Genomic DNA, 15,661 nt, shown 5'->3' on the forward strand with positions numbered 1-15,661 from the left:
GATGTTGGTTTAAGGAGCAGATGTGTGAGTGTGCAGGAAAGGATAAAGATAGTCAAGGATGTGGGAGGTGGTGATTTTGGTCTTGAAAGGAGTGTAATATTACATATGATAGATGGGGATGTGGAGAGGTCATATACAAGAAGTGAGGTCAGTGGACTTGTTATAGAAACAGAAACAAGATAGTGTGTATGTTTACAAATGCTAGAAGTACTTGAAACAAGGGAAACAAAATTGTAGCATATCATTCATCCAAAAATTGTTGGAATAAGTGAGACATAGTTGAATGAGGATGAAACTCTGAAATTGGAGGGATATGCAGTCTTTTGTAAAGACAGAGAAGGCAAAGGAGTTGTGCCAATTTATGAAGGAGATGCAAGGAGCAAATAGTGGCAGTGGTTTGAAGCAGTATTGTGTGAAGTGGAGGTAGACAGGATGAAATATTTAGTAGGGTGTTACTATAGTCCTGGTAATGTGGATTGGAGTGAGAAGGAAATAGATGAATTGGTCTGGCTAATAAGAAAAGGGCAATCAATATGGGAGATTTCAATTATGGTAATATAGACTGGAATTAAGAGACAGCAGGAACCAAAGAGAATAAATTTCTTGAGTTTTTAAGGGACCATGAAGTGATTACTTGGGTGGTGGCCAGCCCTATCAGAACTTTTGTGAGAAAGAGTTATATGTGGAACTATAAAACAGGTGATTATGACAAGCTCAGGAGGTGGCTTTAAGCGATATCATGGAATGAGGAATTAGATGGAAAGGAAATCAATGCTGCTTGGTCCCTACAGAGGCAATGACTAAGAGTATTCCATAGACTAAATAAGATAGGTTTAAAATGGATGACTGAAGAGGTGAAGCATGCAATCTGGAAGAAAGAGGCATTGTGGAGGTAGCACAAGATGAGTGGCAATCAATTACATGAGGGGTTCAGAAAGCAAGGAAGGTGACTCAGTTGGAAAGGGAAGCAAAAGTGCAGTATGAGCAACAGTTAGCAAATCAAGCTGAAAGAAATCCTAGGGAGCGTTTTTTTATATGTGGCAGTAGAAGGAAGAATGATTGTGGGAGGATGATGTTGGTCACTGATAATGGGAGAATGACGAACAGTGAAGAGGTTACAGTAGAGGCATAAAATTAGCAGTTCATTAAAGTATTCCATTCTTATGATTGTAATATAATGCAGAACTGGAGAGAGCAGTGGGAATGGAGGAGAAACTACTGATGGTGAATGAGCAGGAGTATGTAAGGAATTGAGTAAACTTGATGTCAACAAGGCCACTGGAGTTGATGGTATATTACCATGTGTTTTGAGGGAATGTTCCAGGGAGTTAACAACAGCATTAACTTAACTTTTTATCATGAGTCTTAGAGTGGCCCAGTTCCAAAAGAATGGAAAGAAAGCAAAATTGTTCAGCTTTATAAAGGGATGTCTAGGACTTCAAATTACAAGCCAATCTGCTTGTCTAGAATTGTGGTCAAAATGTTGCAGAAGAAAGTGAGAAAAAAGATTCAGAACTGGGTTGACAGCAGTAGAATTCTCTTTAATGGACAGAATGGGTTTGCTAAAGGAATTTCATGTTTTAGCCATCTGCTTGCTTACTTATAACAAGGTGACAAATACATTGGACAAAGGGGATGCATATACAGTAGTATATTTAGATTTTACAAAGGCTTTCAATAGATTTCCACCTGACAAACTAACAGTTAAATTGGAACAGATGGGGGTTGAATAGCAGATTAGTGCACTGGATTGGAGATATAAATTGGCTGTGTGTAGGTATCAGCAGGTGTGTGCATGCAGGAGTGATATCCCAGAAAATCACTAGAGGCATTCCCCAGGGGTCTGTTTTCAGGCAGTTGTTAATTTGTATGCAAATGTCACTGGAAAGGGCTTAAATGGTGATATACAGTTGTATGCAGATGATGCAAAGTTGGGGTGAGTTATGAGAAGTAGGACAGATGTAGCTTAGCAACGGGACCTGAATAGATTGTCTGAATGGGCAAGCGTTTTGGGACATCAGTTTAATGTAGCAAAGTGCAAGGCTTTAAATTTGGGAAGAAAATGTGCAATGCAGAGTATAGGATTGATGGGGATATTTTAGAGAGATTTGGAGAAGATGAAAGATCTGGGGGGTAATGGTGGATAAGGACATGAAATTTCATGGACATTTTGGTAAAATTGTGAGGACAACACAGCAGATGACATGGGAATGACATGAAGAACATGGACGTGTAGAAGAAGAATGTTTTGATTCTATTGTAGAAGGCTTTGATCAAGCGGCATATAAAGTACTCTGCACAAATTTGGTCCCCTGGCTTTCAAAAGGATGATGAGATGTTGGAGAGGGTTCAGAGAAGATTGATGAAGTTGTTTTCTGGTATCTGAATGTGTAATATGAGGACAGATTGAGAGAATGCAAATTACGGAGCCTAGTGGATAGAAGAAAGTGGAGAGACATGCCTGAGATGTATAAGTTGGTAAGGGGTAATTACCAGATTAACATGGATGAGGTTTTTCATCGAATATCTGGAGATGGGGAGAGAACGAGAGGCCATCCCTGGAAGGTGTATAAGGTAGGTTTGACGAGTAGATCTTTTGCATGGAGAGTGGCAGATGATTAGAATGCAATGCCTGAGAGAGTGCTGAGTGAAAGGATAGGGAATGCATTTAAGTCGAGGTGTGATGAGCTGTACATGTGAATGTGGGACCTCCCACGATGAGTCTCAACTCGGTGGAGATCTGTTAATAATAATAATTCATCACCTTCTAAGCAAAAAATCTAGTCATAGCACCCTTGTTAATATCCTACATAAAATAGGAGTGATTCCTTTGTTCCCTCCCTTGCTGCCATCTATTGAATAAAAAAGTCTTCATCATCAATCTTATAACACACCTTTAATAAACTATGTTTCTATCATGATCCCTCTTTTATTATTATTACGGGCAACTCCAAGGAGTCCTTAGACTCATCAAGGGAGGCCCTAACATCATGTCAAGAACAACTATTCGACATTTACACAGTATCTATCATACCTCGCCTTGAACTCATTCACAGTCATGGCACCCAACAGACTCTGGCAGCTTATTCCACTCATTCACCACTCTCCATGTAAAAAACTAGCTCTAACACCTTTGCTAACCATACTCTTACCTAGCTTCCATGTATGGCCCCTAGTCCTCCCTCCACCAGTCCTATTCTCAAAAATATCTTCTGAATTAATCTTATAGAAACCCTTCAGTAATTTGAATGTCTCAATCATATCACCCCTTTTTTGCCTGTCAACCAATTTCTGCAATCCACAAATCTTCAACCTGTTCTCATAAAGTTCATTCCACAGACCTGCTATCATCTTGGTCACTTGTCTCTGGATCCTCTCCATCTCCTCCCCATCAAGAAGAAACCCTAGCGCCCATATCTGGGCATGGAACTCACTGCATGGCAAACATGGTAGCAAGCTGTTGGATCCCAGTGACCTTGGTCTGGAAGACAAGATATTAAAATAAGAATTAAAGGAAGTAGAGTGAAAGCAAAAGGAATAAAAGCATAAATAAAGAATAAGAATGAATAGGTCTAGTACCATCACTGGGAGGTCCCCTCAATCAAAATTTGGTTCCTCAAATGGAAGGGCATACTCTAGGAAGTTGTGGTGGTAAATAAAGGAATCACACTTAAGACACTGCATCAATTGTGAAAGCTCCACATAGAGAATTGTTATCACATTTAGTATGATTCCAAGAAGCAGGGATAACAATTGTTGTGACAAACTATTTCTGGAATGTTAGGCACAAAGAAAGAGCAACTGTGTTCTGTACACATTTACAAACAGGTATTGTTCGTAACATTGAAATAGAAATAATAATTATGAAAAAGAAAGTTCATTAGAGAATCATGAACCCTACTTTGTATCCTGAGTGTGAGGATCAATAAAAAAATTTAAATGAACATGATATAATTAGATTTTATGATGGTAAGAAGTTGTTTATTCCTTCATTCATGTTTGAAGTTGAAAAAAAAAAGTAAAAAGCACACTTCACACTAATGTGTGTGCGTGAAGTGTGCTTTTACCAACTACCAACTATTCTCTTCATGGCCTGTGGCATAAGACTCATCCCCATGCTATAACATCTCTTGCAAGCAATTCTCTCCTTCCAGATCTCCCATTCAGTCACTTTCCTCTCCTTTACTATAAGTTCATTTCCAAGGTAGTTTGTTAGTTCAGACCTTTCTCTTTTCCGTTTTGCCAATCCACTTCATGCAAGTCTTTTTATTTCACTGGAAATACTGTTTGCTATGATATTGCATTGTTGTAGATAAAACATTCTTAGTCTTTAATGGAAGCTGCTTGTTTGAAAATTATTTTAATTTTTTTCTGCTTATTTGTCAATTTCCATATCTCTGATCCAAACAACAACAACAATGTCCTTGCATTGCTATGAAGATCCCTTAATTTGGCTACATTATAATGTTTGCATGATGTTCATATAAGAGGGTGGTCTGAAAAGTTCTCTGCCTAACAATGAAAAAACTAATTTATAATTTCAAAATTATTTTTATTTTTCAAAATAATCTCCCTTAAGACTAATACATTTATTCCAGTGATGCTCCAGCGCCATTACCCTGTCCCTGAAGTGGTCCTAAGTAAGATCTTCAAAATACCCCTCTACAGCTGTAATCACCTCTTGATTCAAAGAAAAACAATGACCAGCACGGAAGAGTTTTAGTTTTGGGAAGAGATAGAAGTCAGAGGGAGTCAAATCTGGGGAATAGGGTGGATGTTCCAACAATTCATAGTGCAGATCCCTTAATTTTCACATTAACAAAACACCTTTGTGAGCAGGTGCATTGTCCTGATGAAAGATGATTTTTTTTCTTCTGCAAACTGGATCTTTTCTGACGAATTTTTTTTGTCTATTCTGGGTAAAAGATTGGAATAATATTCTCCGGTTATTGTTTTACCCTTTTCAAGATAATTAATAAACAAAATGCCTTTAACGTCCCAAAACTTCAGTGCTGAACAACCGGCTTCTGTCCACTGTTTGGATTCTGGTGTGTAATGGCAAATCCAAGTCCCATCCATAATAATAAATTGAGCACAAAATCAATTTTATTCTTGTTAAAACGCTCCAAGCACTGTTCAGAGATTTTCATGTGAGTGCGTTTTTGATCTGCAGTGAGCAAGCATGGCCCATCTTTTGCAATTCTTCATGCAAAATATATCCTACACGTTCTTTTGAAATGCCTATAGTCTGAGCTGTTTCATACACATTCACTCTCCGATCATCCAATACCATATCATGCACTTGATCAATGATTTCTTGTGTCGTTACACTTTTTGGATGTCCTCCATGTGGATCATCTTCAAGGCTGGTACAGCCATGTTTCAATTTGGCAGCCTGTTTCTTAATTGTCAAAAACGAAGGAGAAGAGTGCCTATAAACTTTTATGAACTTCGAATGAATTTCTTTTGGCATTAAACCTTCTGTTACAAAGAATTTGAAAATCGCACGATACTCAATTTTATTCATTTCAAGGGATACAAACAACACTTTGTTACAGCTGTCTAAAGCAAAACTACTTGATAGAATGACTTGCAATTTCACATGGGATGCTTATGACAGATGTACCAACTTAGAAAAAAAAAAATCGTGCCAATAGTGTTGTAATCTATGGTAGAGGCCGAGAACTTTTCAGACCACAATCATATTAGTAAGTCTTCTGAAAGCAGTATTTCTGTGAATTTTTATGATATATCCGAGTCCATGCCATCTTCAGTCAACATTAGCTGCAAGGGAGATAAAATTCCTAACTTCTGCTGTGTGTTGGTCAATTTCAATTTCTCTTTGGCATTTGCTGTTCAACAATAAAAACAAAGAACCTTTGTTTTTTTTTTTTGGCCCAACTTTTTCTGCTGTCATATCAGTGTTTAGATGAAACCATAAATTATATCATCTGCATAGTCTAAATCTTCTAAATGTGACAAATGCCATTTTATTCCACTCTTTATACACGTAACCTTTTTCATATTTCAAATGGTGACTATGTTACAAGCAGTCCAGACATTATATAACCCTGTCTCAACACTAGTCTTTATCTAAAACCATTCTGACATCATTTGTTGTGGATAACACCATAGTTTTTACTTTCTTCATACAACTAGTTTATTGTTCTAACATATTTATCAGGAATTTCATAGTTTCTAATAATCATTTATAATCTCACTCTATTAATGCTTCCAAAAGTTCTGGCAAAAATCTATAAAATTTAGGTATAAGATCTAAACTATGCTCTGTTTAATTACAGGCCTTGAATTAAAAATGTGATGTACATTAATTCCAACTGTACATTGAAACTAATCTTCTAAAAAATGTCTTAATAACTTAAGTCTTGTAGAACTTGTGGTTCTATTATTCAAAATTTTACAAAACATTTCTGCAGACTAACTTCCCTCGAGTTAGTGAAACTGCCTATTTTTGGAATTATGGTTACTTCTTTCAATCGTATGGTATTTTTTCACGCTCCATTCTCATATTAAAGATCAATTGTAATTCATCAGCAACAACTTCTTTAGTTGTATTAAATATTTATATTGCTATATTGTCACTGCCACTTACTTCTCCATACTTCATCTAGTCTATTACCTTCTATATTTCGGTTTTATATATTGGTTCTTAAATACAAACTGATAGGCAGTTCTTGAATGATATAGTTCGCCCACCAATTAGAGATCCTTCGACACTTCTGTGCATGTCAGAAAAAGGAGAATCCATTACGATAATAGGATAATCAGTCCGTATTGTGGGATGAGTTGTTTATTATTACAGGTCGGAAAATGAACTCCTCTTTTATGATTATTGTAGTTAACTATGCTGCTTGTATAACAGTTGGAAAATTTTACCTATAAAGCATGTGATTTCGCATGTTGGCGACCAAATCTTACCTCCTTCTTTTCTTTCTCCCTTTCAGCATGAATCGACTATTCTTGGCAAGACGCCAAGCAGAGACCTACAAACGGTGGGAGAACTATATCAGTTAATTAGTTTTCCACACTACAGTACTGTAATGATCATCAACTATAATGCCGTGTAGTCCTAATATCCTTGCATTAACATTTAGTAGGTTTGAAATACATTTTAGAGGTTAGCAAGAATTTGTTAAGGGGAGTTTTGCCTTAGCAATTTACATTGTTTCTATAATTAACTGTAGACTTGGATAAAAAGTAATAACTATACACTGTTATATTTTTCAAAAGCATCTGACTGAACAACTACACTCAGTCCACCAACTACAATGAACCGCAACTACCATCATCATCTACATCAACGCCATCTACCACAGACAATCGCAAACATCCATGCCCATGGCGGGATTTGAACCTGAAGCCTTTTGGCTGGAGAGCGGATATGCTAACCACTCGACCAACTAGGACAGTACATGCAAATCTGTTAAGCTAAAGCTAAAACAAATGGGAATGCATACTGTATTAGTGAGATGATTAGCAAGTGTTTATCAGACAGGCATCAGAGAGTAATGTATGGTGAAGTAAAGTCAAAAGAGTGACCAGTGGTGTACCACAAGGCTCTGTTCTTGGTCCATTGTTGTTTAATCTGAAAATGATACAGGAGACAATTTTCAGTGATATCCAGTTGATGCTAAGATGGGAAGAGCTATAGTAAATGAAGATGATATAACGATCCTGAAAAATGATTTTAATGTGCTGTCACTGCAGCAAAAGGATAATGGTGTTTCTTTTAATGTACCAAAATGTAAGGTTATTCAGTTTGGAGTGAAAAAGTTTCAGCCTGTGTATTTTATTGACGGGGTTCCATTGCTGGAAATTGGTGAGGTCAAAGATCTGGGAATTATGGTTGACAGGGAAGAGGTTCAGAGGTCACGCTGCAAAAATTTGCAAAGCAGTTGAGAAGATCACTTGGATCCTCAAAAATACTCTGATCTGTAGGGGACAGAGAAGTAATTATTCCTCTTTATAAGACTCTGATATGTTCGTATCTAGACAATTTTGGTTAGATTTGGTTATCCGGGTTTCTTGGAAATGTGAAGGTGGTTGAAAGGATTCAGAAGCAGGTGACAAAATATGGTTTTGGACCTGTCGAATGTTCCATATGAGGATAGATTGAGAATTTATGGGTTAGAAAAACTGGCGGATAGAAAGAAAAGAGATGACATGATAGAAACATTCAAGTTGCTAAAAGTTTTTATAGACTGGAAGTAGAAGAACTTTTTCAATATATGCAGGTTGCCACAGAAAAAGAGATCATCATCATTGGAAGTAAAGTTTTAATTAACAAGGTTGCAAGATCTAGATTTTTTTTCTTCTTCTATAAGAGTGGTGGATATGAGTGGAATGAGCTGCCTGAGGTCGTTGTCAGTTCTTCAGCAATTAATCAGTTTGAGGAGAGTAATGATAGGTACTACTGTGTTAATAATAATTAGGTTCTTACTCCCATGGTGAAATTCTGGCTGCATTGTAGGTGGCACAATAGGTATATTGTCAATGATGTTTGTGGGCCTCCTAAAACAACTATTTGGACTCCATGGAGATACCCATTAACAATAATGTTTTCTTAGCGCCCATTCATATGTGTCTAGACCATGTATTTAAGTCTCATGCAATTCTTTATTATAATGCCACAGTCAAATTAATTATTCACAGGCACTATAATGTTATACGTATGATGAGTTTAACATCAGATTCCTTCTACACGTACTATCATCCAAAAACTGTGGCAGAATTCTGAAAATATTTAAGTTATGTTTTATACTGTATCAAACACCATTTTCATACTACACCATAACTCCTACAGAAGACGAAGCATAATTAATGATGTCTTGACAACACAGAATTAGGGAACAAATAACCAAGTAAGAAATTTTTTCAAAATGCTGTTAAATTAAAAAGATCACCATAATTTACACAGTGAATAATTAACATGCCTTAAAAGTCAGGTTCTGGAAAATTCAAAAGAAAAAATGGTTTTGCTAATCAGATTGCATTATTTAAGTTGAAAAATATGAATTAGTTCAAGAAAGGATTTATGAATTATATAGTATCTATTTATTAAAAGAACACGTAAGACCACAGTAATAACTTTTAATTAACAAAGGTACAGATATTTCATACTAAAACTAATAGTACATCTTCAGTGTCACACAAACAGTTATAGGAATGGAATACAAGTAACGAACATTCAGTGGATCACCTATTAAAATACAGTTGTTGCCGCGTGCTAGGAAATGATAGAAAATAATAATTAATCTTTAAGATAATTGGTTTTTTTATTGATTACATAAAATAAAAGTCTCCCAGATCTTCGAAAGAAAGAGACAATCATTTCGATTTAAATTCGCACGGTGTAAAATAGCTTCACAACTTTCTTTAAAAAGGCATTCATATTTGAACCTGCTATGGAGGAGAATAGCTTTATCCCACTGGATATTACGAGTAGTGTTAATACTCTGCTGTGCTAGACCAGACTTCTGAGGTTTGTTGTATTCAATATAATATTGATGTTCTTTAACACGTTCGCTGCCAACTACGAGTATACTCGTAGTGGGTAAACCTGCTTCACAAGCCAGCTATGAGTATACTCGTATGATGCTTACCGCCGGGAACGAGATTATTGTAGTGACCTTGAAGAAGTGAAAATGCTTGGCTTGTGGGGCTAGCATCAAAACTGTGTATTCTCATAGAACGTATATGCTCTGTACAAGCCAACTACGAGTATACTCGTAGGACGTTTACCTCCGGTAACGAGATTATCGTACTGACCTTGAAGAAGTAAAACTGCTCGGCGTAGGGGAGCAGACCATGCCAAAGTAGCATGGCAGCGAACGTGTTAATTCTTTTTTCCACAGAACGGCCAGTTTGTCCAAAATAGGAAACATCGCATTCACATGGTATTTGGTAAATGCCAGCCAAAGATAGAGATGACAGTTTATCCTTTGTAGAAGGCAATAAAGAGGAAATTTTGTTATTCTGTCAAGATACGGAATGCATGTAGGCAGGCTGGGCTGGTGGCGTGTGCGAAGTGTCAATATACACAGGTGCCGAAGAAGAAAAGGCGCCTAAAAGATGTCAAAAATATGAGATAAGAGTTTAAACGAACAATGAATGGTACATATAATTATGAATGTACATCGTCTTCCATTCGGGCCCCTTCAGATCTTCCAGAAACGAACAAATAAATTCTGAAATTGTATCCTGGACCAGATTATATCACTGTAATTTTTGATTAAAATTTACGAAAATATACATAAAATAGTTCTTTATTTTTAATGTATCATAAATCAACTTATGATTAATTGTTGAGTTCCATGTAAGGGCCGTATCCTAATTTTAATTGGATCGGATGCATGTGGTCCGGCCCTAAAAGTCGACTTACTACTGATAACTGATTCTTCTCAATATTCGAGCCTGTTAGAGCAGCATCAGCGAAATAATCGGCAAACTCTCGAGTCCAATGCAAAACATTCTTGTAAAATTCTCTTATCTATTTTCGTTGATTCTTCAAAATTAATTTATTTATTAATGCAAAATTAATGTAAAAAATATTTGAATAAATCTCTTAACTTTATATTACTATTTTATATTATTTTGAAAATTTATATAACTTGAAAAAATTTGTATAAGCAGGACTAATCCGTAGGTAACATCATATTGTAAAGCGGTTTTCATTTGCTTTTCATTTCCTGTTCGTTTTATTCACACTCTATTCAAAAAAAACATTTTTGGAAAGGCGCCAAACATTAATTGCACACACAAGAAAAATACTATGCGCTGGTCCTTCATGTAGGAATAACTGCAAAATCAAGGCCTTTTGTCGTTTCCATTTTCGTTTTCCCTTTTCCATTCCAGGGTCGTTTCCCATAGATTCAATCCGATTATCTTTTTCTGTCAGCTTACAAGTAGGATTATGTTCTCCATAGCAGGGGACTAGCCTGACAATGGAATAGTTCAGTGGTAGGGCTGCTACCTTAAGGCTTCTGAACTAGCCTTCTTCCGAATTTAAACCCATAGGAGGAATAGGGTATATTGAAGGGGAAAGAGTAGATTATAGAAGAAATATAGTAAGGTTTATAGAGAGGGCATAGTTGTAAGGCCAGAAATGAAAAAACCCCATGGCCCTCGAGTACTCTAATAGCATAAGGTCATAAAGTAAGAAGAGTTGGCTGATTAGGCCTTATAGGAAAGATTAAAGTAAGTGGATCTTCCTCAAAGTAGAAGAAGGAGAGGATAGATCCAGCTAGGGGTCCATGGGAGTGCCGCTTCCCTTACAATCAAGATGATTGCCCCTTATGGGGCAATCATCTTTCATATAAGAATGAAAACAGAAAGATTACCAAAGTACAAGCCATTAGGAAAAAGAAAACCAGGACGTCCTCTTAAACGATGACTTCTAAGGCTGGAACAGGCCATGCTAGGCCTAAATCCTTGATATGTATTATGATGATGATGATCAAGGCCTTTTGCTAAAGCACTGGTTTCGGCATCGGATAAAGGGCGATCAGAAATATTAACAATCCATTTATTAGTAGAAGTGATGTCAGAGGCTAAGTTTTACTTTTGCTTGTGATATAAAGAATTATATTTTTGCATAAGTCTGTGAAAATTTCTTTCGTAAGAACGGGTTAAAGATTGTTTTGGTAAACAAAGAACAATATCTAGTAATTCATCATTAAGAACAGCTGAAGTTCCTTCTTCGAGATCTGAAATATACTTAATATTAGAATCTAATTCTTTCTTGGCAGTACGAAGTTGGTTAAATTAAGGAAAAACTTGCACAAATGTAAATAGAGTTGTTTCTTTAAACCTAGCAAATATAGGAATAACTTTCGTGTCACGACATTTTTTGAGGAAGGCAATCCATGCTTGAAGCTTACCTTATAAAACAGATAGTTTTCATAACTTTCATGTTTGCTTAGTAAATTCTTCCCCGTGAAGGATGATGATTCTTATTTTTAGAGGTACCTGTGGCATAGTATAATTATTAAAAGAACACTTTTAATTAATAAAGGTACGGATATTTCATACTAAAAATAGTACATCTTCAGTGTCACACAAGCAGTTTATAGGAATGGAATACAAGTAACGAACATAAAATAAAAGGCGTTCATATTTGAACCAGCATCTATGGAGGAGAATAGCTTTATCCCACTGGATATTATGAGTAGTGTTAATACTGTGTGCTAGACCAGAGTCTGAGGTTTGTTGTATTCAATAAAATATTGATGTTCTTTAATTCTTTTTTCCACAGAATGGCCAATTTGTCCAAAATAAGAAACATCGCATTCACATGGTATCTATTAATAAAGAGATAGTAAATAGTATCTATTACTGCTGGTCATTTTATAATTTTTCTTTTATTGTGCCACCCAATTTGAAGACAGTATCCCAAGTATGAAAAAGTGCCCATGACAATCCCCCTAGCTGGAAGAACTATCCTCAGCTGCTTTATTTTACAACAGCAAAAAATTAAAAGGGATGGTCACAAGCAGAGAAAGTCCAATCTCATCTGTACAAGGAGTATGGAGATGCCATGAAACCACTAAAAGTGACTGACTTTAAACTTGGGGGAGAGAGAGAGAGAGAGAGAGTGGGGGGGGGGAGCAACATGATAAATTTTGACTTCTAAGTGGAGGTATTGAAGAAAATTTAAAAATGCATTTATAGAGCCTAACAAAAATATGAATTAAGTGTTCCTTTTCTCTGACAAGGTTGGACCTCACAACAGTTTGTGCACAAGGGATAGAAGGACAATATTTGGCAGGACCGATTGTCCTTTATATGCCCAAAGCACAAATCTGATGCTCTCTGACTAAAACACATGGCATATCAAATAAGCATATCTAAAGCATATCAAAAGTTCCTGGCAAATAAGTCAGCTTTTGCTCTTAGAGAATACAGAGACAAATGTAAGACAAATGTAACACTGTGTAAAACTAGCTAAACAAAAGTCATGGGAGGATTTTTGGCAAGAACATAGAAAATAAATATCAAGAAGATGGTAAGATATTCTGGAGGTTGTTGAAGAAGCTTAGAAAAGAGTGCTGTAAAAGGAAGTAGAGATGATAAAGGTGACATAAAATGGGAGAAAAAGATATCCTTGCAGTATGGAGTAATTACTTCGAAAAATTGCTAACAGGCATACAGTCAGGAATACATATCCATACTTGAAGTAGAAAAAGCCATCAAAGGCTTGAAATGTGGAAAGGCACCAGGAGTAGATGATATTCGACCAGAAATGCTGAAGTATGGTGGTATAAAAGTCTTATAATGGCTGCACTGCATAGTTCAGAAAGCCTGGACAGAGGGACGAATTCCCGATGATTGGAGTAGAGCTCTCATAGCACCCATATATAAAAAGGTAAATAACACTGAATGTGAGAATTATACAGAGGTATTTCTCTACTGAGTGTTCCTGGCAAGATCTATGCAAGTATACTTGAGAAATGGCTGAGAAGAATTGTGGAAGAAAAACTTGGTGAAGAACAAGCTGGATTCAGGCCAAATAGAGGCTATCAGGATCAGATCTTCACTCTACGACAAATAGTTGAGAAAGCATGGGAATATAACAAAGATCTATATTTAAGTTTTATCAATCTGGAAAAGACATATGACAAGGTGCCAAGAGAGAAGCTATTCAAAAATGTTACAGTTGTATGGTGTCAGTGGATCATTATATCAAGCAATACTTAGTGTTTATTTGAGTTGTAAGTTAGCAGTTAGGATTGAAGGAAGTACAGGAAGATGGTTTAATGTTAAGTCTGGTGTGAGACAAGGATGTACATCATCCCCTCAGTTATTCATTATCTATATGGATCACATTATGAAGGAAAGTGGTATTAAACATGATATCAGAATTGGAGATGTTAATGTCAGCTCTTTGCTTTATGCGGAAGATGTTATACTTCTGAATAAATGTGCTACAAGGTTGCAAGATTCCCTGACTAAATTGAATAACTGTTGTAATAGATACGGTATGAAGGAGAGCATTAAAAAGACAAAGACAATAAAAATAGGTAGAATTGTTGAAAATGTCAACTGTGTTGTGAACGGGAAACCTATGGAACAGGTAAAACATTTCAGCTACATAGGCACGATTTTTAGAGAATGGTAAATTAAATATGGAAATAGACAAAAGATTCAACAAAGCTGGTATGGTAGGAAGTCAAATGAATAAATTCATATGGAATAAGAGAGAAATAGGCAGAACACTAAATTAGCTGTATACAAGAGAGTGTTCAAACCAGTTTTAACTTATGGATCTGAGAGCTGGGTCAGAAGTAAAACACTTGACCAAAGACTAGAGACCGCAGATATGAGTCCTGAGAAAGATTAGAGGTGTGAACAGATGGCATCAATGGCAATATCATATTAAAAATGAGGATATTAAGAAAGAACTTGACATTGTCAGCATCCAGGAATGCATTAGCAGAGCTAATCTCGGTGGTATTGTCACTTAAACAGATTGGGCAAGGAAAGATTAGCAAAACAAGTGTTCTCTGCCAGGTTGGCAGGAAAACAATCCAGAGGAAGACCAAGATATTGGTGGATTGATATGGTACAAAGTGCCTTAGACAATAGAAATATAAGATCTGATATTGTTGGAGTCTTGACAAGTGACAGACTGATTTGGAGGAAAATTGTAGATAGGAAGTTAGTAATGATGTAAATTTTCATGTAGTACTATCATATCCTGTACACCCCTTGAGGGTACATGGCAGAAATTTGATGATGATGGACTGAATAACAGCTGTAAAATCAGCAATACCCCCCACCCCCAACTATGAAAAAAGGTATGAACACAGAAACAGTGTTCCAGAACACAGTTTCTGTGTTCATACTTTATAATATATTTATAATATAATTTTTTTAAAACTTACCAAGTAATTGTCGGCAAAGAATTTCATAAATTCTTTTTTAGCAGTTATTGCTTCTGCTTTCTGTTTGGTGTATGTATTTCCAACAGGTATGTTATGAATATTATAGTTCATACAGAGATAGCACATTACGGGATCTGGAGCATTAAAAAGTTCCTTCACATAGTTATAAAATCCGAAATGGCTGTAAAAATAAGACGTAAAAAACAGACCTTTCAAAAATAAATAATAATATAATACATAAAAGAAAGAAAGAATATCTTGATTCAATAAACTTACACTATGACTTTATGAACAGAAGAGTATCATTTACTCCTTTATTCACTCTGCACAAAATTAAAAACATTGAATTACTTTGGAAAACATTATTATTTAATTTTATAAATAGCTATCTAGAATTACTGAGAAATCGAGGAGTAATGATACTAATTCAAAATACATATATTTTTTAAAAACTGCTTGAGCAGTTCTTTAATTTTGTATGGTATTTAAAGATTGCATGAAGATTGCATTTGTGTAATACTCTGTGTAATATTTGTGCAGTATTTTTTCTATTCAGTACTATTTAAGAAATGGCTATGGTATTATTCTAATCTATATTATTTTTCTTTACTTTGTGAAGAATTTCATTGAGAAACATAGCCAGGCCAAACAATGATTACATCATCGACATATCTGAGCCAAATATGCCGTGTTCCCATTGAACGGTTTTTTTCATTTACTCAACTAGAAGATTATCTTACTCACTTTAATAATATTCG

The 15,661-nt window shown here is 35.8% G+C and overlaps 1 protein-coding gene across 2 annotated transcripts in view; it reads right to left on the reverse strand.

Moving 5' to 3' along the window:
- Window positions 1-15,661, reverse strand: part of SMC5 (structural maintenance of chromosomes 5) — a 752,645-nt gene that overhangs the window by 364,728 nt on the left and 372,256 nt on the right. For both annotated transcript variants that reach the window (XM_090391623.1, XM_090391622.1), the window contains exon 13: window positions 14,904-15,084. In XM_090391623.1, the coding sequence (XP_090247749.1) occupies window positions 14,904-15,084 (181 nt within the window). The remainder of the gene's footprint in view (window positions 1-14,903; window positions 15,085-15,661) is intronic.

This window comes from Typopeltis vanoorti, chromosome 4 (genome assembly GCF_054136105.1).
Source record: "Typopeltis vanoorti isolate ZY-2024b chromosome 4, IOZ_Tvanoo_1.0, whole genome shotgun sequence".
NCBI lineage: Eukaryota > Metazoa > Arthropoda > Arachnida > Uropygi > Thelyphonidae > Typopeltis > Typopeltis vanoorti.